This window comes from Pituophis catenifer, unplaced genomic scaffold, assembly GCF_029215685.1.
Source record: "Pituophis catenifer annectens isolate HBS135680 unplaced genomic scaffold, rPitCat1.0.hap2 SCAF_2, whole genome shotgun sequence".
NCBI lineage: Eukaryota > Metazoa > Chordata > Lepidosauria > Squamata > Colubridae > Pituophis > Pituophis catenifer.
The window spans coordinates 228,247,005-228,274,715 of NW_027256882.1; the positions used below are offsets into that span (position 1 = coordinate 228,247,005).

At 38.6% G+C, this 27,711-nt stretch overlaps 1 protein-coding gene across 1 annotated transcript; it reads left to right on the top strand.

The window, feature by feature from the left end:
• The first annotated feature begins 2,973 nt into the window (after positions 1–2,973).
• On the top strand, positions 2,974–20,433 carry ANXA1 (annexin A1). The gene is made up of 13 exons (XM_070935606.1): positions 2,974–3,047; positions 7,117–7,196; positions 9,720–9,813; positions 10,833–10,927; positions 11,803–11,916; positions 13,631–13,721; positions 14,268–14,347; positions 14,448–14,504; positions 16,283–16,376; positions 17,153–17,248; positions 18,245–18,303; positions 19,116–19,238; positions 20,130–20,433. Exons 2-13 carry the CDS (start codon positions 7,131–7,133, stop codon positions 20,187–20,189), a joined length of 1,029 nt encoding a protein of 342 aa, XP_070791707.1. The 5' UTR covers positions 2,974–3,047; positions 7,117–7,130; the 3' UTR covers positions 20,190–20,433.
• Positions 20,434–27,711: the final 7,278 nt, after the last annotated feature.

A 27,711-nucleotide genomic window follows, 5' to 3' on the forward strand; every position in this document is an offset into this window, starting at 1 on the left:
ACACACATGCTTTGGGCACTCAGCACCAAAAAGGTTAACCATCACTGTACTAGGCACTAGCCATTTCTATAGCAGAGTTGAATCGAAGTGCAACATACTCAGAGCATGGGGGGAAACCAGACTAACATTTCCTTTTGCAATTTCCTAATGTTCTTTGCCCCTGCAAGCCACACCAAATGCATTTGTTAAATGTCAACACAGCCGAGGAATTTCACAAAAGGCAGAGCTGAGAAAGGGAGTGCTGGTATTTGTGAGAAGGAGGGGATAGGAGTGCCTCTGAGTCACGGAAACCGCTCCTCATTGAAGCAAGGCTTAAAGGCAGCCCGTCTTCTCTTCAGTGGAATCCAATTTGTTTCTTCTCTCTTTAGAGAGCTGGGTAGAGATTGCTATTGAAGATCTCTGATTGATTCATTTAGGGAGCCGAATGAAGAAGGCAGCCTTACCCAGTCTTCTTCGTCAGATTTAGGGCTTTGAGAAGTAACCGGAAATTCGTTCATTTCCTTGTAGCTGAAAGACACTTCCGCAGCCCAATAATCCGACATATGAGGATTATTAGTGTCAGAGGGAAAGATGTTGAATAGAAAGAGCTAAAATTGCTAAAAGGAATGTAGGTACTTTGTACCTTATATAAAAGCCAAAGACCAAGCTTACTCAGTTTGACTGTCACTGGTAAATCAGTCACTTCTACTTTGAGCTAATTAGAAGAATTAAATGAGGCTAATTAAAAGAATAGCAACATCCTGGGAGGTTCCTCTAGGGTAGAAAGGCTCCCCTTTATGATTTGTGGACTTCAACTCCCAGAATTCCTGAATTCTGGGAGTTGAAGTCCACAGGTCATAAAAGGGCCATTGTTCCCCACCCTGTATATTTAGACAATAATAAAAGATAGATAGATGAGTTTGATTCTTGCAGGTGCCTTTTTCTAGGATGTTTTTTTTTTTTTTTGTTCTTTCAGATTCAGGAGGCCTTAAGCTTTGTTTGTTAGATTCTTAACAAACATAATGATTCAGCATCCAAGATGCATGTATTCAACTTAAATAGGTCTACAGGTAATTTAGGAATTTGCTCCTATCTAACATCTGCAATTCTACATACAACTTCCAGCTTTGCATGTTTACTGTATATACCTCTAGGACTGTGCTATAAATTAATCACCTCCACTTAGTACTGTGCAGATTGAATCTGGCCTTTTATTTTTCTTTCATTAGATTTTATTTAGCATTAATCACATCCTTAGAAAAAGTTGGCTAAAGGGGAGGAGATATGAATGACAACTCATGTGGGAAGAGAAGAGACTGCTTTTAATCTTTGCTGCTGTCTCAGTTCCTGCTCATCCTTGGAAAATGTGCATCAGTCCAACTATGCCTCATCCAGCAAATAACTTGGAACAGAAACATGGTGATGGAAAAGGATTCAACTTCAGTCTTCTGTTGCAACCAGCAAAACCAATTTGGAAACATTCTACTATACATTAATTCAACAATAATACTCTCTATAAGTGTAGTTTCAGCTTCTTTCACATTAAAAGATAGTGACAATTGAGAAGGGTATTTTTCAGCCACAATATTGCACTACAATTATGCATTTTCATTAAACATCCTTTATTCTTCAGCCTTTAAACATTCTGACTTACTTACATGGAAGAGTTAGGTTGTTGGGAACATAAGAAAAAGAACAAGACAGAGGTCTTGCAATCCAAGGCCTGCTGATTTTCTAACAGAGATTGCACTGTTATAGTCACATGAGTCATCATAACACTTGAAGAGGCCTATGGTGAAGTGATCATGTCTTCCTTAAAGTTATACACCCACCTTAGCTCCGTTTCCAGAAAATTAGAATTAGAAAGGAGAAGCTTCTAGGGTTTTGTTGATCTTTTTTCTTTCTTGGCTACTTTTTTGCATCCAAGATCTGATACTTTCTTGTTCTAGATCCTGCTACTTTGGAAATTCTCTGGGATGAAAGATGAAGTTTGGAAATGATGGTGTGCGGATGAACTCATATTATCTCCCTGAGCTTATCGTTTTACATACTGCCTTTTGACAGATAATATTTATCTTCTTGACAAGTGATAGTTGCCCATTTTACAGAGACACAGAGAGAGAGAGAGAGAGGGAGAAAGAGAGAGAGAGAGAGAGAGAGAGAGAGAGAGGGAGGGAGGGAGAGAGAGAGAAACATAAGAACATACCTAATTGGGTGCCTTTTCTTTACCTATCCATGAAAAATCTTACAGTGCTGCCAGTAGTGGGTTTCAATTTAGGTCGCAACCAGTTTGTTCACGGGCGCACAACACTTCTATGCATGCACAGAGATGTCTTAGTGGGTGGGCAGAGCCTCCCGCCACTGCCACTACTGGTTCGCCCGATCTGGGATGAACCGGTAGCAACCCACCACTGAGTGCTCCATGTAATGATGAAGGAATGGTAACAGCAAAATGGGGCAACTCACCATGAGACAATACAGCACAGCCAATTTGCCAAGGAGCCCACTCGCCATGGGACAATTCAACAATTCAATTTAATTATTTAAAATATTTTTTAAAAATGTTTTAATTTTTGTCATTCACATTTTATTTTGTCCCTCCTTTTGCATCTTTCCTTTAATGATCTGGGAGATCATCCTGAAATAATCCTGAATATCAGCTGTAACAGAATAGCCTAGTTTATGCAGACATTTGTCTATATATTGAACTATAAATCATGCAGTATATTGCAATAGCTTATTGAGGCATTTCAACAGTTAATGCCATTGCCTTCAAGGCATCCCCAAGAACATTACACAACATTTATTCCCTGACTTTCGGCAGTTTCTGCATTAGTTAAGAAATCAGTTTCTTCAAGCGAGAGGTTAGTTTGTTTGAAAGGCTTGTCTTTTGACTAAGTCCTGTATTTAGCCTTCTGAGCAACCAATCACAGGGCTCTTGGTAAGCACTGGTTGCTAGGTGTGGCTTCCTGCTGGGTCTATAAAAGTAGGAACCACAACTTAAAGTTTTCCACAGGCTCATTTCCCAGCTTGGAAAATATTGTTTCTGAGTTTTGGAAAAGGGAAAGGTATGGCTCTTTTGATATTTGTCCTTTACTGATAATTTTAGAAGTATGTAGCTTCTTATTTACTCTGGAGTATAACTTACTTGGACTTCTTTCTAAGTCAATGTAGAGCTATAAGATTATATAAGTTTATATCTGATTCTCTTGTTTGTATTTTACAGTAAGGCTGTAGAAGGCATTTAAAACTGCATAAACTACTCATGGAGTTAAAATTGTTTATAGCAGTCGGTAGCTTAATGCTAAATAACTGCATTTTTTCCCTCTTCCTGTTCTTTTCCGTTACCATAGAAAGCAGAATTATTTTTATCTGCCAAAGTATGAGTTAAGAGGGAAAAAATGCGCTCAGTGCCTTATGTGGAAACTTTTTTTTTTTTTTATAGAAAAAACATACACCCTGTGGTTAAGGAAAGCTTGCTTAACTGTTACTCAATTGTTAAATGTTTATTCCTTTGCAAACCGCACCAAAAATAAAATATGTCTTTTTTTTTCAAAAAGGCAACTAAGTTTAATTAAGTTTTTGTTGGTAGTTATTTTTAATATAGGAATGCAAGAACTTCAGAATGTTATTTGCAGTCTTTTTATTTTTCACAAGTATATTTGGAAGGAGATGCTTCTTCCTTGTTAGAGGTTTTTCAGGAATGGGGGGGGGGGGAGACAGGTTTTTCAAGTTTCTGCTGCCTCTGGTCATCCAAGAAGAGTGACCTGAGAATTAAGGAGTCCTGCATAATGACAGAGAAAAGATAGTTGTCCCTTCATTTGGAAGGAACTTGCATACCCAGCTGAATCTGAAATGCACTTATTAATGAGATGGAACTCAGTACTTACTTCTGAGTAAAGAGGTTGAAATCTTAGAAATATTTTCTTACTTTTCAGTTTGTTGAATTATGCTCGTTTCAGTCAGTTTAAGATTGATCCTCCTATTTTGTGCAACCATGCAATTCAACTGTAATTCCAAAAGTGTTTCTCCAGCCAGTATCAAAGGTTTGTAATGGTCCAGAAAGCAGTCCATGAAATGTACAAGTTGGCTGGATCTTACAGTGTGTGTAGTTATAATACATACATACATACACTTATAACATCAGCACAGGGGTGAAATCCAGCAGGTTCTGGAGAACCAGTAGGGAAAATTTTGAGCAGTTCGGAGAACCAGTAGCGGAAATTTTGAGTAATTCGGAGAACTGGCAAATACCATCTCTGGCTGGCCCCAGAGTGGTAAGTGGGAATGGAGATTTTGCAATATCCTTCCCCTGGAGTAGGGAGGGAATGGGGATTTTCCAGTATCCTTCCCCTGGAGTGGGGTGGGAATGGACATTTTGCAGTATCCTTCCCCTGCCACACCCACCAAGCCACACCATGCCCACCAAGCCATGCCCACAAAACCGGTAGTAAAAAAAATTGGATTTCACCACTGCATCAGCAGGAATGAAACTAAATCTTGTGGTGGTCACCAGACCAACTATGTGGATCAGTGGCCATACTGGGAGGTCTCCATTGTTTTCCTCCTGGGATTAGGATCAGAATGGACTCCCCAACAGCTGGGATCATAGAGCAGGTTTAGGAACACATCCACCTTGGAGTTTTGGCTGTGTGCAGGAAAAGATCTGGAAATTCTACTGGCTGAGATTATTTCAGAAGTAGAGGCAGTAGGAAGGCAGTGGGCAGGGATTGACAGTGAGATAGTAACGGGATAGGGAGATGTGGGATGCAGCAGGCAGGCCATTCTCTGGGAAGGCCAACCTGGCAGCTAACACTTGTGTTGCTTTCCAGGCCCCTGTGCTCAGCCTCAAAACCTAGTCTTCACAGCCTTGGAGGACCTGTACTTCAGCTGCCCCTGCTTAATGCCATGTTGGCTTGCAGTAAATCTTATCTCAGCTGATTATGGATAAGAGAACTGATCTGGCCTGCATTACCAAAATCTGGTTGGTCGTAGATGTGGGTCTTCTTCTCCGAGAAACATACTCTCACAGGTTTCAAGTGTGACACCAGATGTGACTCTGGGGCGGGGCTGCTGGGCTAGCTGTTGTTATTTTGGAATCTCTAGTAGTCTTTAGGGGAGCTGCCCTGGATGCATAGCTGGATACAAGCTCTCTTTGTGAAGTTGAGTTGCAGGGATTAGTTGAGCTGGTATTTTGCTGGACTTGCTCCAGGGAATTGTGGGGGTGTCACTGTTCTATACTGAGTCATTTCCTTTTTCTGTGGCTAGTACCTGTCAATGTTATTGAGGGGAGGAGAGGTTCAGTCACAGGCCCCATTTGGTGTCCTCAAGGCTCTCTCCTACTTAACATCCATATGAAGCTGCTGGGAGAGGTAATCCACTGGCATGGCGTTTGATATCATCAGTATGTTGATGTTAACCAATTATATGTCTCTACCCCATGTCCAGCAAGTTATTTTATTCAAGTGCTAGTTTAGAGCCTGGAGCTATAAAGGCCTGAATGGAGAGAAGCTGGCTGGAATGCTGGCAAGATGGACTGGTTTTGGTTTTTGTCCCCTGGAGTCAGGTGATTATCATGTCTGACTCTGGATTAGGTAACACTTCCCTATACAGATCTGGTGAGCAATTTGGCACTCCTTTTGGACTCACAACTCCTGCTGGAAGAAGAGGTGGTAGCCATGGCCAGAGAATGAATGAATGTATTGTCTGAGCTTGGTTGTGATGTTTCATTACCCAAAAATAAGTAGCATTATGAGTGTTAGAGAGGCATTTGCTCAAATCTGTCTTCTGCACAGGGGTGGGTTCTACTTACTGTTACTACTGGTTTGCAACGGGCCTGTGCGTGCGCTCTTCTGCGCAAGTGCAGGAGCATTTTGATGACGTCAGGGTAAGTGGGCGGAACCTTCTGCCGGTTTAACTACCAGTTCTATAAGAACCGGTGCGAACCACTACTTCTGCACCAATTACACCCATTCCTGAACTGAGGGGCTTCTCACAGTCACCTCTGTCTTAATTACCTCCTATTTGTATTACTGCAATGAGCTCTAATCAGGCTGCCCTGGAAGACATCAGAAATCTGCAACCAGTCCAGAATGTAGCGGCACATACAATTTTAGGTGTCCTGTGGTTCACCCAAATCATACCACCATTGCACGAACTATACTGGCTTCCAGGTGCTTTCTAAAGGTTATTACCTTTAAAGTCCTATATGGCACAGGCCTAGGTTAGTTGCAGGACTGCCTCTCCCAGAGGGTATCTGACATTACTAGGTCAGATAGGGTGGCTGAGCTCCAGGTTGCCTCCCTTAAGGTCCCCTTGATGGGACCTTGGAGGCATGCCTTCTTGGTGATCGCTCCAGGTCTTTGGAATAGCTTCCCACCAGAAATCAGAGGTCCCCAACCCTTTCAGCCTTCCAGAGGACTGTGAAGACCTGGCTCTTTCCCCAAACATCGGGCTAGGATTGGGGGTTGACTTCTGATGATGTTTGGTCTAGTGCCTGGGGGAGGGGTATGTTTTTAATTATGGTTTATGGATTGTTGTGAGCCACCTAGAGTCACTGTATGAGATAGGTGGACATTTAAGTCTTGTAAATAGATGGTTAAAATGACTTCAGAAATGCAGCGTAATTCTGCATATCCTAAAAGAGGCATTGATTGTTGCCCTAGATAGGTTGAGTGTTGGGGGAAATTTATAAAGAACAGCATAATTTGCTAATGCAAAACATTTTTTTCTGAAAAAAATAATATAAAATGGTATCTTCCTAATAATGCCTTAATAAAATTATTCATGGCTGAAACCAAGAAGATCTTAAGATCTAGTACAAGTTGTAGCCTCAGTTCGCTTTGTGGTGTTTTTTTTTTTTAACCCCTAGTCATTCCTCTCTTAACTCCAGTAACAGGGCAGAATAAATCAGTAAATGATGCTATATTTCCCAACCTGATGCCCTCTGGATGTATTGGAATTTGGGTTTCTCTTTTGGAAAGGGGGAGAGGAACCCTCTTCGACTTTTCCAATTCTTAGTTCTTAGAATGCCTAAAACGGGTAAAGGGCCTTTTCCTGCAGAATAAAAAAGCGAAAGAAAGAAAAAAGGGGAAAGCAGTTTGTCACTTCATTCTGTTTCATCTTTTCCCTTTGCAGAAAGTTGAATCAAGATGGCCTTTGTATCAGAATTCCTGAAGCAAGCCAGGTTTATGGAGGATGAAGAACCACAATACATTGTAAGTTTCTCTAACAACTAATCAATTTGACTTTACAAAGGAATGTTGGAACTCCAGTTAAAGGGATGGGAGCTGTCATAAGATGCTCTGCAGGCAGAGTGTCACCGACAGAAATAGTTCTTCCTGAAATGTATTTGAATATATGTAGCTGGGGTTGGTAGTTGGTCTGAGGAGACATCGTCAGTGTGCTTTGAATTGTGCTGGTCTGTCGCAGACCAGGAGCCTGGATAGCTCTGCAGACTAAGCACTGTAATTTAACACCAGCTGTCTGCAATTAAAGTAAATTCGAATCTTGCCAGGCTCACGGTTGACTCAGCCTTCCATCCTTTCTAAGGTAGGTAAATTGAGGACCTAGTTTGTGGGGGCAATAAGCTGACTTTGTATAAAATATACAAAATATGAAGGCTATTGCTTAACGCACTGTAAGCTGCCCTGAGTCTCCGGAGAAGGGCGGCATATAAATCAAATTAAAAAAAAAAAAAAAAAGACAACCACAATTCATAGCGCACTGATGATGTCTCCTCAAATAATGATGAAACATTTGTAACCAAATTGCCAAGCTCGGAGCTCAGACCAGCAGCCCATAGCTCTTTTTTTTTTTTTTTTCAGCAGTTTCTTTTCCTCTTTCTTTGAATAATCAGTGTGTTAAATGATAGGAGATTTTTTTTTTAGTTTTTTCCTCCTATTCTCCAACTGATACTTTACTGATCAGTACTGGGGTGGGCAGCCTTTGTCCAATCCTTTTATGCATGCATTTAAATTTAGCACACATTAATTTAAATTTTGAAATTAGCATAACATTTGTAAATACATGCATTTCATATTTTTTGGGCTGGTAAATGGAGCAACGATGCCAAAAGTTGAGCCTTGTGGCACACACACCTGTGGAAAGGCAGACTGTCTTATTTCCCCCCCTATGCAGGGGTGGATTCTACTTACCTTTACTACCGGTTTGCAACAGGGTTGCGCACGGAAGCATTTTGATGACGTTGAGGTTGGTGGGCGGAGCCTCCCGCCAGTTTTACTACCGGCTCTATAGAACTGGTGCGAACCGGGGGCAACTCACCACTGCCCCTATGGTATTTGAATAGGTGGTGATGTTCTTTTTAAATGGTGTTAAGCTTATTTTTAAGGGTTTGCCTTACAGGTCTGATATGCTTTTCACTTCAGAAAAGCAGGAAATGAACTTTGCTGGTTTTTAGCAATGATGAGGCAAACATGAGCCGCCGAAAGAAATTTGGGAGTGACCTTTTCCTTTCTGAGATAGAGAAAAGAGTTTCAAAATACTGAGGCAGTATTTAGCTGACTTCCTAAAATAAAAACTTCGAGAAGTAGTCCTCAGCTTATGATCACAATTGAGCCCAGAATTTCCATTACTAAGCAAGACAGTTGTTAAGTGAGTTTTGTCTCATTTGAGGTTGACTCAGCCTTCCATCCTTCCGAGGTGGGTAAAATGAGGACCCAGATTGTTGGGGGCAATATGCTGACTCTGTAAACCGCTTAGAGAAGGCTGTAAAAGCACTATGAAGCGGTATATAAGTCTAAGTGCTATTGCTATTTTATAACCTTTCTTGCCACAGTTGTTAAATGAATCACAACCATGGTTAAATTAGTGACACAGTTGTTAAATGAATTTGTCTTTCCCATTGAGTTTGCTTGTCAGAAGGTAACAAAAGATGATCACATGACCCCAGGACACTGCAACCATCATAAATACATGCTAATTGCCAATAGCAATAGTACTTAGATGTATATACTGCTGCTACTATACAGGGCTTTACAGCCCTCTCTAAGTGGTTTACAGAGTCAGCATATTGCCCACAACAATCTGGGTCCTCGTTTTGCCCATCTCGGAAGGATGGAAGGCTGAGTTAATCTTGAGCCAGTCGGCATTGAACTGCTGGCAGTCGGTAGAGTTAATCTGCAATACTGCATTCTCACCACTGCATGGCTCTTTGCCAAGCATCCAAATTTTGATCATGTGACTATAGGGATGCAGCCATGGTTGTAGGTGTGAAAAACGGTCATCAGTCACTTTTTTCAGTGCCATTGTAACTTCGAACAGTCACTAAACAAATGGTTGTAAGTCAAAGACCACCTGCATATAGTTTCTGATTATTGATATTTAAAAACAGCCTGAAATCAATACTGATACTGTGGAATAGCTATACTACTGGGACATTGCTGAAAAACACAAATATTAAAAAAGGAAAGATTTTGCATTCATAGAATCTGTAAGCTCATCCAGAAGCAAGCACCAGTGTCAAGATCATTCTGCTCTTCATACTGAGTCAGATATAATAGTAACATATTATCATTTTATAATTACTTATTATAATGAATGCCTCTTAGCATATTCCCTTACAAATGGTGAAAATGGGTTTCCATCATTGCATCATCTGGGTTATTCTTTAGTTTTCATCTAATAATTATTTTTGAATGTACCTTGAAGATTTGGGCAAGAAAAGATTTTTAATTTTAAAGCAAATTAAATGTTTTAATTTTTCAATTTATTCTTAACAGAAAAATTGTAAAACTGGTTCAGCAGTCCATGCTTATCCCAGTTTTGATCCTTCAGCTGATGCGACTGCACTACACAAAGCCATAACTGCTAAAGGTAGGAAGGAAAGATAATATCTGTGAATGTAGATGCTGAATTTTGCTCAGATTCTTATTTCTCCAGTGCTAATGCTAATTTAGCCCATTTTTAAATGAAAGGTCTGTGCAAAAATGCACCCACATTTTTGTGTCCTTTTTCCTAAGTATCTTGTGGAACAGATCGAGACAGTTTCAGCAAAGTCAAAATTGCAGCAACATAGTTCAAATCATGCTGTCATTTTTTTCTTGATTTCTTCTGTTTCCTTTTCCTTGAATTATCACGCAGGCCATCCCATTCAGCAAAAGGCTGTATTTTGCAATGCCTTACATTTCCCTAAATCAGGAGTGTCCAACCTTGGCAATTTTAAGGCTTATGGACTTTAACGCCCAGAATTCCCCAGCCAATATGGTTGACTGGAAAATACTGGAAGTTGAAATCCACAAGTTTTAAAATTGCCAAGGTTGGACACCTGTGAACTAAATGTTGATGTGATAAAGACAGGCAAGAGTAATTTTAAGCATTTAGAGAGAATAGAGGCATATGAGAGCAGTTAGCAAGCATGCAGAATGTGACTTCTGGAATTCTTTCCAACCTCTTAAAAATACTCTTAGTTATGTGACCAGCAAGAAAGGGAGAGGTGGGTTTAGAATGGATGCATCTGTGATAGTCTCAAAAATATGAATTGATGGGACTTTTTTCTTTAGAGCCTCTGGTAGAACCTGTCCCATGTTTAAACTTAAATTTATCTTTGGAGGCTTCTTTACCTCATACCAAATCTAGTTCCATTCTAGTTTTAGAAAGTTGTTCTTCAGCTGGACAGAATCCAATATCCCTTGACATATTTCTCTTTCCAATGTACTGTTGGAAGGAATTAAAAAAATGGTTTTGCACCAGGCTAAACATGTTGATGAAAACAACTTTATTGGTAACTCAGTTGAGCAACAGTGTTATCTTTTGATTTGTTGGCTGATGGCTAGTGTGGACTGAATTGATTATATTTGTGTTAATGAAATTTCCTCCCTTCATTCATGATTTAGGAGTTGATGAAGCAGGCATCATCAATATTTTGACCAAAAGAACCAATGAGCAACGACAGCATATCAAAAGAACTTATCAACAGATGAATGGCAAGGTAACTTCATTAGTACATACCTTGCATAGATACTTTTCACTTTTAGCATATTATGTATGCTAAATCAGTCTTTCTCAAACTTGGCAATTTTAAGAGGTGTGGAATTCAACTCCCAGAATTCAGAAGTTTGCTGGCTGGGGAATTCTAGGAGCTGAAGTCCACCCATCTTAAAATTGCCAAGTTTGAGAAAGAATGGCTGAGATGAATAAATAAAATATTAAATTCATTACCATGTTGATGTTTGGAACAAAACTTCTAAAAATAGGCTACATAAAGCACACTAGCTTTTTAATATTGGTGGGAGGAGAGGTATAGCTTCCAGTTGACCATCATGATTCTGATTTGGGTTTGAAGCGTTTCATTGTAGAACATATTACATAGAGAGGAAAGGACTTTGGAGGTCTTCTAGTCCAGCCTTCTCCTCAAGCAAGACATGAAATACCATTTTGGACAAATGGCTGTCCAGTCTCTTCTTGAAAATAGGAGTTTGGCTCCTTTAAAAAAAAAAAAGAACCTGGATCATTCAGCTACAGGCAGGTAAGCCCCACCTGTGAATGGGTGTGAACAGAAAGAGCAAAGAAAAGCCACTTTACAAGGATAAACTAACAAGGACTTCAACAAATCTACCAGAACTGTTTGTTCTGTAAGTGCAAGAGCTTCATTTAGGAGATTATCACATGTCCAGAGGACAAAAGACAAGGGAGTTATGTACATATTAAAAAAAATGTAAACCAACTGTTTTTTCCTTGAGGCAGGAAGAATGAAGTACTTATACATGGTTTGGTGTCGAACATTTTCTTGTGTGTTTAGAAAGTAATGTTTATCATCTGAATAAGTTCTATAAACAGTTGTTATACATTTTTTTTTGCTCATAGTCTCTGGAAGACGCTTTGAAAAAAGCTCTCAAAAGCAATTTAGAAGATGTCGTTGTGGCTATGCTGAAAACTCCTGCCCAATTTGATGCTGATGAGCTTAAATACTCTATGAAGGTATGTTTTTCTTCCAAGGCTTGGGTGGACATTATACTAAAGAGAGGGGGAGAGAGAGAAAGAAATCTTCTCCTCAGCTTAAAGCAGGGGTGTCCAACTTTGGTAACTTTAAGACTTGTGGACTTCAACTCCTGGAATTCCCCAGCCAGTGGCTGGGGCATTTCAGGAGTTGAAGTCCACAATTCTTAAAGTAACCAAGATTGGACACCCTTGGTTTACAGAAACATTGGAATGAATGGTATGTTTGCTGGAAGTTGTCATATGTTCAGTCAAGAAGCTGAAGGAGTTCCAGGATGATTGCACTATAAATATATAGCCAATATGGAGGCGGGGGGGGGGGGGGGGGGTAATCACATGATTCAGTACAATGCAAACTATTTTGGGTTGAATTCCCACTTGGTCCTCCAAGTTCTATTAAGTGCTAGGTGTTAAATTCTAAAAGTCCATAGTGAAGTGATCAAGGACAGAAAGAATCTAGAGTAAATGCAGTTAATATAATTGTTTTCTGGTGCGTGGAATCACTCCATTTCAATAATATTCCTTCTTTGTCGTTCCCAACCGAACATTTTTCAAAACAGCTTAGGTTGTATCCATCCAATTCCTTCTGTTCTTTGTTTCTCTTTTCCTTTCTTTTTCTCTCAAAATATTTCAGTATAATTAATACAATCCTGGCATATTAGAAGAGGAAACTTCTTGGAAATTACAAGGCAATTTATCAGACAGGACTCAGTTTCACAGTTAGAAGAAATTAGAGTTACCTGCATTGGGGAGCAATATACTGTAGAATTATTCTTCCTTTGAAATTATGGGATAGTTTTGACAAATTATTAAAGTCAAAAAAGAAGATAAGCATTAAGAGTCTTTTCCACAGTGCCCTCAAGAAAGATTAACATTTATGTATCAGATTTATACCATACGGCAATCTAAACTCTCTGTGGTTTACAACAAAAATAAAAACTAATACATAGTAAGGCCTAAATACCTATAACCATCCGAATACTAAAACCATTGATAGAAGTCAAGCAATGTCACACTTCCATAGCTTTCTGGGAAAGTTTCATCTTCAACTCCTCTGGGAAAATGTATAATGTCAGAGTCAATTCAGCTGCCATTCCAGAGGGATAGAAAAATTGCACTTCTCGGCTTTAGATCCCTGACCTCCTGAAAATAAAAAAGTATCCACTGCTTCTCCAAGCATCATTGGAACATTTGGTACAACTTCAGTGGAGAAATACAGTCCTGTAAATAAGGAGTAAAGCCAGAATAGGCTTTATGGGTTAAAACTGCACTTAAAATGGCACTCAGAAATTAATAGAGACCCTGTGCAGGATCTGCAGAATAGTGTAAGAGGAACCCATCAGCAACTGCCAAGCCCCTGTATTTTGACCTCTGCAAGTGGTCTTTAAAGGCAGTCCCATGTAGAGCACATTGCAGTAGTCTAAATGGATGATAATAAGGACATGACAAAATAAAATGTAAGCCAGCCCCATGTTAATCTTTGTAGTTCAAGATTCCATTATTGTAATTTGTCATGCAGGTAGATATAGGTAAATTAATATTTCCAGCAAGGGCATAAAAGCTGGACTTGTAGCTCAGTAACGTTTTATAGCCAAATGTTTTCTGCATCTGCCTGAACATTGCACTTGATGGAATAAGTTCTTTTATAAAAACAAAGCAAAGCTTTGCTTATGTATATTGATTTATTGCCAAACAGGGGCTTGGAACAGATGAAGATATCTTAATTGAGATTCTGACATCAAGGAACAATTTACAAATTAGAGACCTCAACAGACACTATCAAGAAGGTAAATTACTCCTTAAAAAACACCTTAGATCTATTTTATTAATGCCTCTTCAGCCAACAATGTGATGCATTTTGGTAGTCATTTGTTGATACAGATGAAGTATCTGGTTTTTGGAACACCTGAACAAAAAAACCAGCTGATAATTTGTAAGGAATTTTAGAATGCTAAATTCTACTAGTTTTTCACCAATTGAAGATAAAAATGAACAGGCTGTCAATCTAATGTTCAAAAGGGAATAGAGCATCTGTAAAGTCATATTCTGTTTTTGAACATCTAATTGAAAATAACTTGACATAACGATATTTTTTTATTTATGATAACCTGCAAGTTTCCCAATGAAAATAAAATTGGAATTTTTTCATGGATTGCTTTCAAGGTATCATTTACATCTTGCATTGTGAAATCTAAGCAATGATTTAAAAATGCAAGCCTAAGGAGATTACAGAATGAGTTGAGTAAAAATGTAGAAGCTGTATGTAAGGAAGAAAATTTATGGCTAATGCTTGCGTTTGAAGCTCTTTTCTCAATATGTTTGCTCTTCTGCAGCTTTTAAGACAGACCTTGCCAAAGACATTGTCTCGGACACATCTGGAGATTTTAGGAAGGCTTTGCTTGCCTTAGTAAAGGTATGTATTACTCCATGATGCTCAGAAGTCCTGTTGGTTCAGGAATGATCTGTGATTGCAGTATACAATATTGAAACTAAGTGTGACTGATTTGTTTCAGGGTGACCGGGATGAAAATCCACATGTGAATGAAGAGTTGGTAGACAATGATGCAAGGGTAAGAAATACTTATTGCTATCTTTGATGTCTCTTTTGTCTTGTCTATCAAAAACGGGACTTCCTTCAGGCAAGTGAATCCATTCCATGCATTTCTCCCACGTTCCCGAGAAAGAAAGAATACGGAGCTGCATTTCCCAGCCGAATGTCCCAAGGGTCCTTTTTTTTTCCAAAAGACAACTGGATTTCCTTGATTATTTCCTTTTGAAAACATATTGCTTTTCATCCAAGAAGCTTCTTTATTACAGAGCTGAATAAGCTTCTTGGATGAGAAGCGAAATGTTTTCAAAGCAAAAAAAAAAAAAAAACTAAGGAAGTCCAATTGCCTTTTGGAAAAAGCATTTTAAGGACAACTATGACCTCTATGATTGAGAATTTCCACAGACATTTCCCAGCAGAAGGGGGACTATTGGATGCAAGACCCGTTTTAAATTTTACAACCACCAAATGGCATGAGCAAAAGGACGTGGGATCTATAATCAATCTTTGTTGGGGGATTTACTTCCTGCCATTGCTTTTCCCATTGGCTGATCCGTTCTAGGAGCCATCTTATGTTTCTCAGATGGGGTTGCTCATGGAAACTCATCTGTTAAAGAAAGGTATTAGAATTGCAAGCCAAGAGAGGAAGTGATAGATCCTGCAGGAAACATATGTCTATGTAGACAAAAGAAATAGGAAATAATGCACATTAAAATGTCAGAGGGTAGGATTTATGCTGAAGCCTTTAATCCTTTAACATTAGCTGCTACCGAGCTGTGCCTGGTTGGGGTCATTAAATGAGTTGAATCTAGTCCCTGAATGTGATTAACTTCCTCATGTGTCCATTAGTTGTGGGGAACCCTCAGGGAACTGTTTTTAATCAGGACATTAGTATCAGAGGTGGTATTCAGCTGGTTCTGACTGGTTCTGTAAAACCTGTAGTGGAAATTTTGAGTAGTTTGGAGAACCGGCAAATACCACCTCTGACTGGCCCTGCCCTCATCTATTCACTGCCTCCCGAGTCCCAGCTGATCGAGTCCCAGCTGATCGGCTGGGTTTTCTTTTGTTGCCCTGCACAGAACGGAGCTGGAAAGCAGGTTAGTGGGTTGGGGAGGGAATGGAGATTTTACAGTATCTTTCCCCTGGAGTGGGGTGGAAATGAAGATTTTACAGTATCCTTTCCCTGGAGTGGAGTGGAAATGGAGATTTTACAGTATCCTTCCCCTGGAGTGGGGTGGAAATGGAGATTTTACAGTATCCTTCCCCTGCCACGCCCACCAAGCCATGCCCACCAAGCGACATCATGCCCACCAAGCCACACCCATAGAACTGGTAGTAAAATTTTTTGAATCCCACCACTGATTAGTATCAATAACTACTGAATTTTTGGGAGATACCTTTTGACGGTAAATGATGTCCTTATCTGTTAATTAGCCATCAGCTGATCAAAGGAAACCCTTATTTTTCATACTGGCAAAATGATAGCTGTTGTAACTGAAACAAGAAAGAGTTTCTCTGGAGTAGATTTAACACACATCCCTGAGTTTTCAGAGTCACCCACATATGTGAGCTAATATAGCGGTGAAGAGTGTGAGATATGGGGCTGAAAATTTTGGAGTTCGGATTTTGCTGTGGTTATAATCCCAGAGTAAATGGTTTGCTTCTCAGGCCTTTCATCTGCAGTTGGAGGTCAAGTTAACACCTTCTGAAAAGAATGCTGTTACAAATGCGGTTTTGCTTGAACATTATCTCTAAGGTTTTGGAATTTCTCTCTCAAAATGATTTCTTTCATTGTAACAGAAATTATATGAGGCTGGAGAGAGAAAAAAAGGAACTGATGTTAACGTTTTCATTGACATTCTCACTACCAGAAGTCACCCACACCTTCGAAGAGGTAAGCAGAAAGCAATAAATGGCATGTCGCTGAAATGCTTTTATTTTAAAGAGAAATGTCTTAATAGGATTTTTTTTAAAAAAATGCAAAAAAATACTGTGTAATAATTTATTATTGAGGGTTAAACAAAGCTATTCTGCTGCATAATGGACAATCTGCCAAAAATTAGTATACAGGTAGTCCTCGACTTACAACCATTCACTTAAAGTTACAAAAGCATTGAAAAATGTGATTTATGACCATTTTTCACACACGACATTGCAGCATCCCATGGTTATGTGATTAAAGTTCACATGCTTGGCCACTGGTATGTATTTATGTCCTGGGGTCATGGGATCACCTTTTGCAAGTTCCTGACAAACAAAGTCAATGGGGAAACAGATTCACTTAACAACTTTGTTACTAACTTAAAAATTGGAGTGATTCACTTAAAAAAGGTCATAAAGTGGTGCACCAACTCCCTTAACAACTGTCTAGCTTAGCAGTTGAAATTTTGGGCTCAGTTATAGTTGCAAGTCGAGGACCACCTGTATTTCAATCCAGAAATGGAGTGCGCAGCCCTTCTTATTTAAAATCGAACTTGCATAATTTGAGATTCCAGGAGTGTGTATAGCTCCCAGAAGCCTTGCATGTCATCTCTGTCCCTTCTAAAAGCTGACAGCAGATTATAATCTTGATCTGATAGATAGGAAAAGTATTAAATACATGCAGCATAATCATATACTGTGTACTTGTTAGGGGAACAATGTGTTCCAAATTGTTCTCTTTGGTTTCAGTTTTTCAGAGATACCGGAACTACAGCAAACACGACATGGAGAAAGTTCTGGACCTCGAGCTGAAAGGAGACATTGAGAATTGCTTGACGGCACTTGGTATGTAACCCTCTTCTGTACGAAAGGTGGTTCCTTCCTAAATTTGGTCCCAAGATTATGCCTTCTGGAATTTTATTCTCCCAAGAGATCAGATTGGCCCTGACCCTTTTGACTTTTCACAAGACCCTGAAGGCTTGTGAGCGCCCTCGTGTTCTTAGGGATGGAGGTCAGATTGTCACTTGGGCCACAATATGGTTTTATCACCAGTTATTATTGCTTTGATCTCAGTTGCTGACTGTGTATTTATTTTGTATTTTTGTATTTATTTTTGCCGGGGGGGGGAGGTTTCCACCCAGTCTTGAGAGGAGCAGCTATAAAAATAGAAACAAATTAAATTTGCCTCTTAGGTTAATAAGGCTCCAGCCCTACACACTGCCCATGAAGCTGGGGAGGGCATAGTAGCCTTAGATCTTGCCCTGCATTGTCAATCAGTGAAGTTAATAACAACAAAGTATTTTATACTAGGTTTTGTTAATTTTTTGTCATTCCATAAGTGAGTTTTGGTTCATGCAGGAACAGAAAGAGTCCTATCTTATTATACAATCACTTCCAGAAGAAAACTGGTAAATCTGAGAAAGCAATGAATATCTTATTTTTTATGAATGAATGCATGCATGGATGCATGATAAATAAATAAATAAATAAATAAATAAATAAATAAATAAATAAATGTAAATTAACTTTGGGAAATATTCAGTTATATCAACAAAACAGAGGAGCATCTATCTGTTTCATCTTTTCTTTGCCAGCTGTGTTTTAACTTTTTGGATAAAACTTTATTAGGCAGTTCAAGGTTATTTCTTAAAGTCATAAAAAGGTTTCTTCCTGCTTCTCGGTCCAGTTCTGCCACAATTCTTTCGTTAGCTATATATAACCATAATGTGTAATTATTCACGAGATCACAATCTTTGGAAAAAAAACATTGTGTTTCTTTCTTTGCACCTTGCTTTTGTTAATTTATGGTCATAAATAATCTCGGTTCTTTCTCATTTCCAGTGAAATGTGCTGTAAGCAAGCCTGCTTTCTTTGCTGAGAAGCTCTATCTAGCAATGAAGGTAAAAGAAATGTTACTATCAGGGAGGGGGCTTTGTTTTAAAGGAGCATGCCAACACAGACATTACATTTTCAATCTTCTGTTCCTTTCTCTTGAAAAAGAGAATAATCAGTTTGTACCACATTTCCAGTTATGGCAGACAATTTTGGGCACAAAAGTTAGAAATAACGTTTTCAAGTAACATAAATCCTTCCATTCCCACCCACCATTCAGTCAGAACTGGAGAAGCTTCCTGGATGAGAAGCAAAATGTCTTCAAGGAAAAAAAGAAAAGTGCTTTGAAAAAGCACCTTTGGAATCACACACACAAATGTTTGCTGTTGGGAATATGCAAGATTTCATAACCTGCCTGGCAAACAGTACCTGGGAGTGATTCATTATGTTGCTTACAATAGCAGAGGCCTTTCTGAAATCAGAAAAGCTCACAGCAAGGACTCTCTGACTCTATGGAGACAGATTCCCCTCTAACAGAAACTCAGGTGGCGTAAACATGGAGTGTGAACTCAGATTTCTAGTACAGATAGGTGTGGCTTGAGTTTCATTAATATGGGTGTAGACAGAAAGATTATGATGTCTATTCCTGAATGAATATGCAAAAGCCTTTTGTTTCTCTGAGGTGGCACTTTGGTGTGGGATCCTTGATGTTTTCCGAGTTACAAATGGCTCTTTTGTCTTCTTCTGGGTTGTCACTTGAAAGTCTGGAGACCTATCCTAAAGGCAAAGAGAGTTTAAATTATCTCAAAAACAAAGCAGAGGGAAGCCATTTAAACTCGAGAATTATGAAAAGAGTTTATTTCTATTCTTTTCCCCACAGGGTTCCGGAACACGCCACAGAACTCTGAACAGAATTATGGTGTCACGGGCTGAAATTGACATGAATGAGATCAAAGGTTTTTACAAGAAAAAATATGGGGTGTCTCTCTGCCAGGCAATTTTGGTAGGTTATTTCTGCTTTTATTTGCGGTTAAGGGGGATTTAAGGCAGGGGTGAAATGTAAAATTTGTTACTACCGGTTCTGTGGGCATGGCTTGGTGGGGGTGGAGGTGGGGGTGTAATGTGACTGGGTGGGCATGGCCAACTTTTTTTTTTTAACTTTTCAAAGCATTTTTTCTAATGCTTTGAAAAGCCTCTGCTGATTAGGCAACTCAGCTGGGATCGTCTGAGACTTTTCAAAGCATTTTTTTTACCACCTCTTCAGCCAAGAGGTTGCAGGAAAAAATGCTTTGAAAAGCCTCTGATGATCCCAGCTGAGCTTTTTTATTTTTTTATTTTTTTACTTTTAAAAGCATTTTTTCGTCGGAAGAGGTTGTAGAAAAAATGCTTTTAAAAGTAAAAAAAAAAAAAAAGCCTCTGATGATCGTGTGGCTCAGCTGGCCATGGTGGGGGGTGATCCGGTCTGAACCGAGAGCATTTCACCCCTGGTTTAAGGAATTAGAACCAGAACTAAGTAACTTTGCAGTTTGCAATGGGACTTAAGAGTCCACGATTTTTATTTCCATTGACAGAATTACACATATTGTGACTGTATTTGGATGGGGGTCACAGTAATATAATTGAGGCAATTATAATTAAGATTAAGATTTTTTATTATCCTTATTAATCTCTAGACCATGTGTTCACCCAGTTTTTGAAATAATTCTTCAGCACGTATAAAATACTAAGTTTTTGTTTTGTGTGGTTGCAGCCAAACAAGTGGAGACAGGATCGTGTATAGTGCATGAACCTAGTTTTAGAATATAAGTAGGGGTGAGATGAACAAGACGGACATGATTGCACTACTCTGGTTTTGTTGGATATGAATTCTTTTCAATTTTCCCCCCACATGCAGGATGAAACAAAGGGAGATTACGAAAAGATTTTGGTGGCTTTGTGCGGCGGTGATGACTAAGTTCTGCATCTTGTACATTCCAGTTACTTCCTTGAGAATAGTTGAGAATACGATCTTCCTTAAATAAAGGAATCTTTGAACCGAGCTTTCTTTGAATAAGAAGAAAGTCTTTTTTTATATATATATCCAAAGCCAAGAGTATAGAAAGAACCATTGTGTTTGCTTTTGCAAGATGAAGATATATAAAACATAGCGTTTGTCTACTCAGGCCTAGTTAACATTCCAAATAAAATCAAATCTGTTATCCTGTGTGATGATTTATTTTCTCCTGTCAATGTTGATTCTGTGCCTTTAAGAAAGAAAGATGCAAATCCTTCAAATATTAATTCCAGGAAGAAGCTCAGTAGAGTGACAATTTTAACACAATGAGCCTTACCAGTGCCCCCCCCATCCTTAGACATGCATTCTAGTTGCCATACAATGGAACTTTCAAAAGTTCTAGGAAAGAGTACTAGTGGCATACTGGAGATGGGATGCCTCGCCCTGAAAGAATCCCTGATGGGTTCCACTATAGTCAAGACATAAATATTAGTGGTCACCTACTTGAGGAGCACTTAACTTGTCAGTATACAAGGTTTGGAAGGGATCTTAAAGATGATCTCACTTTCCTTGCCCATTGCAGGAATCTGCTACTACAATATTCTTGACAATTCATTTAAACTCTTTCACCAACGACTCCACCATTCCCTGAGTCTCTCTGCTGTATTGCTAGACATCTCTTACTGTAGCATAAGTAAAGCCAATATTTCCCTTTTCATTTAATTGCAATGAATGGATTTCGGCCATAAACAAAACTTTCTTGTAGACTATGTTTAAGAAACTTCTAATATTTACAGATAACTTTGCACAAAGAAGAAACATGTTAGGTTTGCTTAAATTAGTAATTGGCTCAGATAAAATCTAGAAGCAGAGGCCACCTGATTTGGCACAATTATAGGCATTGTACAGGTGTAAGTCTCTCTTGAACACTATGGTCTGTAATTATGAAACAGGATGTTTAGACCTTGATGGAATAAGTTCTTACATCTTTCTGAAGTGCTATATTGCATTAACTTTTATCCCAGATAAAATTCTAGGGTTTGGGATTTCAGGCAAACCAACTAATGATTAGGATATCTGCTCATCAAAGACAGATTTTTCTTTAGAAATTTCACAATGCAAAGGGGTATTTCCAGAAGTAGGATTCATTGTCCAAATTGAGAAGGGGATCACTGGCTTTTTGATAAGGCAACAAGAAATTCAGTGCTGCAGCAGCAAATTGGGGTAAGCCTGTCTCTCCTGTAAAAAGATCATTTAAAAGATAAATGATTGTGGATTTGAGACCCAAGAGGTTTCAGACAGAAAATCAACTTCTATACTTTCTTGAACAAGGAATACAAAAGGATATCAGTTGGGCTTCCTAATAAAAAGAGCTTTCTTGTAAAAAAAAAAAGGATGGGAATGGTCTACCAAGTATCAAATTCCCAAACAGTTCCACCCTGCCCGACCCAACTCACTTGAGTGGAAAATCAGGGTATACATTTAAAAATAACGTAAAAGATTAAGTCACTTGAAGTTTCATGAGATCTGGAATGAAGAACCTGAAGAGGAATGAAGAACCTCATTCAGCTTTTGCTAAATAATATGTGTTCTTAGTATTGTGGGTAACTAAACATCTATGGCAGAGGTGTCAAATTTGAAGTGTCACGGCAGTGTCACATGACATATTAGAACTTTTTTTCGCTTCGCTAAACTGGGCGTGGCCAGTGTGTGATGCATCTGGCCTATGGGCTGCAAGTTTGACAGCTCTGATCTATGGTCTTGCCAATAAATTGGGCTGTTGTATTGCGGTTAAGACTTTGTAACTTTTTTTTCTCTTGCCTTGTTTGCTACCTTGTCTCCATATTAAAATACTGATGTAAATCAGGAATACTAATCATTAGCTACAAACCTTCCAAAATAGAATTTGAACAAGAAGGTCGAACCTCAACCTGGTTCACACATCATGCTTAAGCATCATGTGTTCTTTTAGCTATGTCTGGTTGAATACATTACACCGGTTGGGATCACAGATTGCATCAAGCTGTAAACTACAGTTTACAAACCACAATGACAGTTCACACAAGAAACTAAGGTATATTTGGCTATAGTTTACCTTGCTGTCTCAGCATCACACCTAGTTTCTTCCTCTGAAATATTCTGGGCTGAAATTAAAGCTTTATTGTTTATTGTTTATTTAAATTTATTGGCTGCCCAATTCTAGTGGATTTATTAATGTTTTACTTTGGATTAACAAAGATTAAAGAACCTGGAATAAATGTTGCCCATCCAATTTCATGTATTCATGTAATCAAATGCAGTGTAATCCCAACATTTAAAGCCCCAGATGGCATGACAGCAGAGCAGATTATTTGAGGGACTACCTCTCCCTAGTTATATCTATCTATCCCACAAGATCCAGCTGGAGAGGTATGTTGCGGTTCCTGCCAGCCAGGGTATTTTGTCAACTAGGTCTTAGAGGGACAACCATTTTGTCATGGCCCCTGACCTGTGGAATATCATTCCTGCCAAGGTAAGGCTGATGCCAACCCTGTTAGCCTTCTGACTGGGAATCCCATGACAGAGTGAAGCCTACTAGGTGGTTATATGATAATTCTTTCGAATGTACTCTCCTATATGGTTTTTTTCCCTGCCCTTTTGCTTTTATTAAAAAAAAAAACCCTTTTTAATTTAATTGTATTGTATTTAGTACTTTTTATGCATCTGGACTTTTTTATTAGGTACACTGCCCAGAGTCACTTGTTTGTTATGGACACCATTCATTCATTCATTCATTCATTCATTCATTCATTCATTCATTCAGTCAAACTGAATGAATGAATAAATAAATATGAAAGCCAGTTTGCTGTAGTGGTTAAGGCCACCAGGCTAGAAACTGGGAGACTGTAAGTTCTCATGCCACTTTGGGCATGAAACCAGTTTGGGGCCAGTTACTTTCTCTCAGCCCTAGGAAGGAGGTAATGGCCAACCATTTCTGAAAAACCTTGCCAAAAAAAACCTGCAGTGACTTCTCCAGGCAGCCTCCTGAGAATTGGACATTATCGAAGGGAAGAAGTACATACTGTATGCATGTATATGTACTTATGGATGTACGTAGGTGGGCTGTCCTCGTTTATCAAGGCCTGCAGGAAAGGCCCATGTGGTTTTGCAGTGGAGCCCCCCCACCTTTTGTGACTAAAATGAAACAATTATACCATCCATAAAAGCTTCTCCCAGAGCCCCCAAAGTAATTTTTCTCCTTTTTACTTCCTTTTTTTATTTCTTTATTTCTTTCTTTTTTTTTAGCTCTTGGGTCATGGCAACAGTTCTAAATTATGGCATTCCTGAATTAATTACAGCATGCCCTCTGAAGCTAAATATATTAAACCTTAAGAGCAGCATTCTTTCCTTTTCATTGGAGGGAGACCTCAGTTAGGAAAAAAAACAGCTATGTTAGTTTGGTTAACTAACTAACCATATAAAACTATGGTTAACTAATAGTGTGGTAGTAAAGTTGCTACTGAGCACAACTAGGACTGCAAAAACCTGCTTAATGGCAATGAAATGCCTCTCGATTTTTGCAGTGTAGACCTCCTAGCTAGCCCTAGCCACATTGCCTAGGAATCTGCTTTAAGAAAAAAATAATTATTAAAAAGCTGAATTCAATTTCTAATGCAATATTTTGCATGTTTTCTTATGACCTTGATTGCAATAATGCATGCAGCTCTATTTCAAGACTTTGGGATTCAGAAGAGGTCACTTCTAGCAAGTAACCCCAAATTCTAGTACATCTCATTCACTGGTATTTGCCTTTCTGGAATGTCTTCCTTTTTCTCTGCACACACCTAAGTTATTAAAGTTAGTTCTTCTCCAGTGAGCAAACTCAAAACATTTATTTTTGTTTCCTGCCTATGCTTGCCCATGAACAAAGAACCGAGGGAGTTTTGATTTATTAACATTACTTGCTGAGTTGTCCTTTGTTTATTCAGGATGGGGAATATAAACTTTCTTGCTGTTGTGAAATTGATGGCAAATATTCATGAAGTACAATAGATGCTTCTTCTTATGATTTATAAATTGTATGAATAATCTACTATAAATATAAATGTCTCAGATGACAATTCCTTACAATATAGGGACTTCACATCCAGAAACTATTATGTATGACATTTAGCAGCTTTTGTTTTCAGAATTTTGGATAGGAAATTAGGAGAATGTGGGAGTAACTGGTTCAAATGTTAATCACATTTCATTATTTGATTTTAGGAAAACTATATGTAAGCCTCAGACTCAACACAAATTAACGACACTGGCTTATGTTAGTGGTCATGTAATATACAACTGGTTATTATAATATTGTAATGATTGTGTGTGTATGTGTTGCCTTGAGTCAGTGTTGACTCCTGGAGACTGCCTGCACAAGTCTCTGCAGTTTTCTTGGGAAAGTTTTTTGGAAGTGGTATGCCATTTCCCCTACCTTAGGGCTAGAGACAGTAGCTGGCCCAAGTCACCCATCTAGTTTTGTGCCCAAGGTGAGACTAGAACTCTTAGTCATCCAATTTCTGGCCTGGTACCTTAACCACTAATTAGTTTGAATTCTTTAAGTTGTTAAATTTGTGGTTAATTTTTCTTTTATTCAGGAAAGAAGGTATAATTGCCAGGTAGCTTTTCAAACTTTTTGTCCTGAAGATCTCTAATAGCCTTAGGATAGTTAAATAAGCAATTTCCAAAAGTGATTAGAAAGTAAGGTTAGCAAATTCAGTGTCTTTTAAAAGGCTCTACTGTGGCTGTGAGCATGATAGTTAATTACTTCCTCTCAGATTTGTAGGAAATTGTTATTCTACAGATGTACAGTAATACTGCAGATGTAAATTCCAGAGAAGTTCCAAAGAACCAGTCTACTCATAGGTTTATTGGTCTTTACTACTATCATAATCTCCATTTCTTGGGAGATGTGTTTAGTTCACCATGCCTCCTCTGGAAGTCCAGGACAGGGAAAAAATATACAATTCTGAATGAATGCTATTCAGGGAAAATAAAAATATGTTAGGTACTGTGAATGATTAGCTTGAGCAAGGCAAGAGGTTATTAAACAAACAAACAAACAAACAAACAAACAAACAAACAAACAGGCTGTTTGATGACCCAAGATTGTATGAGAAAATGAGCGATTGAATATCTGCTTAGAAAAGGTTGTGTTTATTTTGAATATGTGGTTTTTTCATGCATAGTAAATGAATGAATCCATAACAAGCATGACTGATTTGAGTGTTTAAGTTGAAAGATGAAAGAGAATTAGCAAAGGATAGGTGGGTACTGAGAGACTGAAAATGGGAGACTTTTTTTTGAGGGGCAGGTTAATGAGAAGGCTGGATCCTGGGTTAAAGTGGGAGTAAAAGAAAAGGAAAGAAGCAAGAATGAAAGTCGACTAGCTTCAGGAAGAAAAAGTTGGAGAAGTTCCAAAAATAGAAGGCAACTTATGAAGTGTTAAATGGATGTGTTGGAAACAAGGATGTTTGCAGTAGTCAAAAGGGATGCAGAGGTATATTGAATGGGGTTGATGGAAATTAGTCTTTCTTATGCATCCTTAGCTGCTGCATTTTATTTCTTTGGGTTATTGATTTTACATCTCTTTTTCTGCACTTTGCAGAACTTTGTTTATCCTGAAAACTGTAATGCATATAAATATTTATTATTTATTTATTTATTTATTTCCCATCTCACCACAAGCCACTCTGAGCAGCTTACAAAATATACATACATGTGCATATGCATATACATATATAAAAATAAATTAATTCATAGGTATAACTGGGAATATGTTATATTGGGGTGGGGGGGACATGAAAAGAGTAGGGATACAAGACATTTAGAGGCATTTAACACCAGCAAAATTCAAGTTGAAGACATCAAAGTTTTCACTTTACTTATTTTTTTAAAAAAAATATCCTCTCTGCTCCCCTTTGAAGATAAAGGTAGCAGGAACAAAGCAAAGAGAGCATCACAGCTTCCAAATTGCCCACCAAACTACAAAGAAATTGTGCTGAAAATGCAGAAACTGCCATGCTCTAGCGTCAACAGAATTTATCCAAAACATTTGAGAAAAAGTAAGCCCTCAGTTTTGCTCTTACTGTTTTGTGAGGGCAAGCTTGGCATTTACGCTGAAAAATGACCACCAAATGCACTTGTGAAGTAGTGTAACTTTGTTGCTTCTGATCAATGGGTTTTATTGGGTGCTGCTGGTTTGTATGATGGGCAAACTCCCCCACACCATTGGCTGTGATAGTGTGCCAGAGAAGGCAAGGCACAATATATTTCCAAGCATCATTTCATTATGTGGATTGCTAGCAATATTTTTGGTTAATTCAGCAAACTCAGCAGGAAGAAGTAGGCATAGTCAGACGCAGTGCCATAGAGATAATACAAGTGGCTTTCATAATCTTGCAGTCTCCTCTTTTGCTTTTTTTAAAAATACATTTTTGTGTTTAGCCTGGCATCCATTTCCTGATAATCGGGAGATTTTAAGCTGCCCTTGTCACGTAGAATTTAGAAGAAGGGTTTGATCAAAGGAACAAGATTGGCTGCCCTTTGTTGAATCCACATTCTGAGCGTTGAGAACTGAGTTGAAATTCAAATTGGATTGTTAGGATCATCATAGCACATTCCATTGGAATGAGAGAGGCAAACATGAACGAAGCCCAAAGCAACATTAGCTTTGCCTCCTGAAAATGTTCCAATGGCTAGAGAGGTTAACAAAATGGTAAACTCTGTCAACCATTCATGAGTAGCAGTCCAAGGTTCCTTAGGGCTCTATATTTACTATATGTGGAAGTGAAGTTGCACCATGTACATTGTCTGCAGCAACTATGGAAGCAGCAGAAAAAAACATCAGATATGTGCAATATTGAAAATACTTCAGAGCCATCTAATTTGATTTTCTTCAAGAGGTCTTGGCTTCAGCTGGTGAATCTGCTGCAATGGGCAATTTGATAGAAATAGCTCTGTTGAATTAAAGCAACTCTTCAACACTTTGCAAAATCCTCTTAACAAATTTGGGAATAGAAAAACCGATAGCTAGATTCATACAACGCTCTCAACCAAAGCTAAACAAATCAGTTTGGATTAGGATGATGTGTGAACCTAACCTTAAAGTGGGAACAGTCAAGGGCGATGTAGAAGCCAGAAGTTTCCACATTGTGTCATTAAAATAAATCACGTATGAACTCCACACTTAAATTTACAAATTTGGAAAAAAAAAAACTATTTGGGGCTCAGAATGTGGCAGGCATATTGAAAGTTAATTCTGTCTGATTGTCCAATATTACCCACACTACCAAGGCAACACAATTCGGTTCCATTTAGCTAAACTTTTTTGTGTGGAAACTTTGACCACCACAAAAGAAAAGAGTTGCTGGGAGCATATAAATATAATATATATGAACTTTGTTTTGTTTTTAACAGAGGACAGCATTCAGGGCACCCCGCTCCCCCATCGACCTGCAGC

What these genes read in the sequence shown, in the direction of transcription:
- ANXA1 (XM_070935606.1), top strand. Translation starts at nt 7,131, where the DNA reads ATGGCCTTTGTATCAGAATTCCTGAAGCAAGCCAGGTTTATGGAGGAT. An exon ending in ATGAAGAACCACAATACATT is followed by an intron (nt 7,197 to 9,719) that starts GTAAGTTTCTCT and finishes TATTCTTAACAG; the next exon opens with AAAAATTGTAAAACTGGTTC. An exon ending in CTTTGCTTGCCTTAGTAAAG is followed by an intron (nt 14,348 to 14,447) that starts GTATGTATTACT and finishes GATTTGTTTCAG; the next exon opens with GGTGACCGGGATGAAAATCC.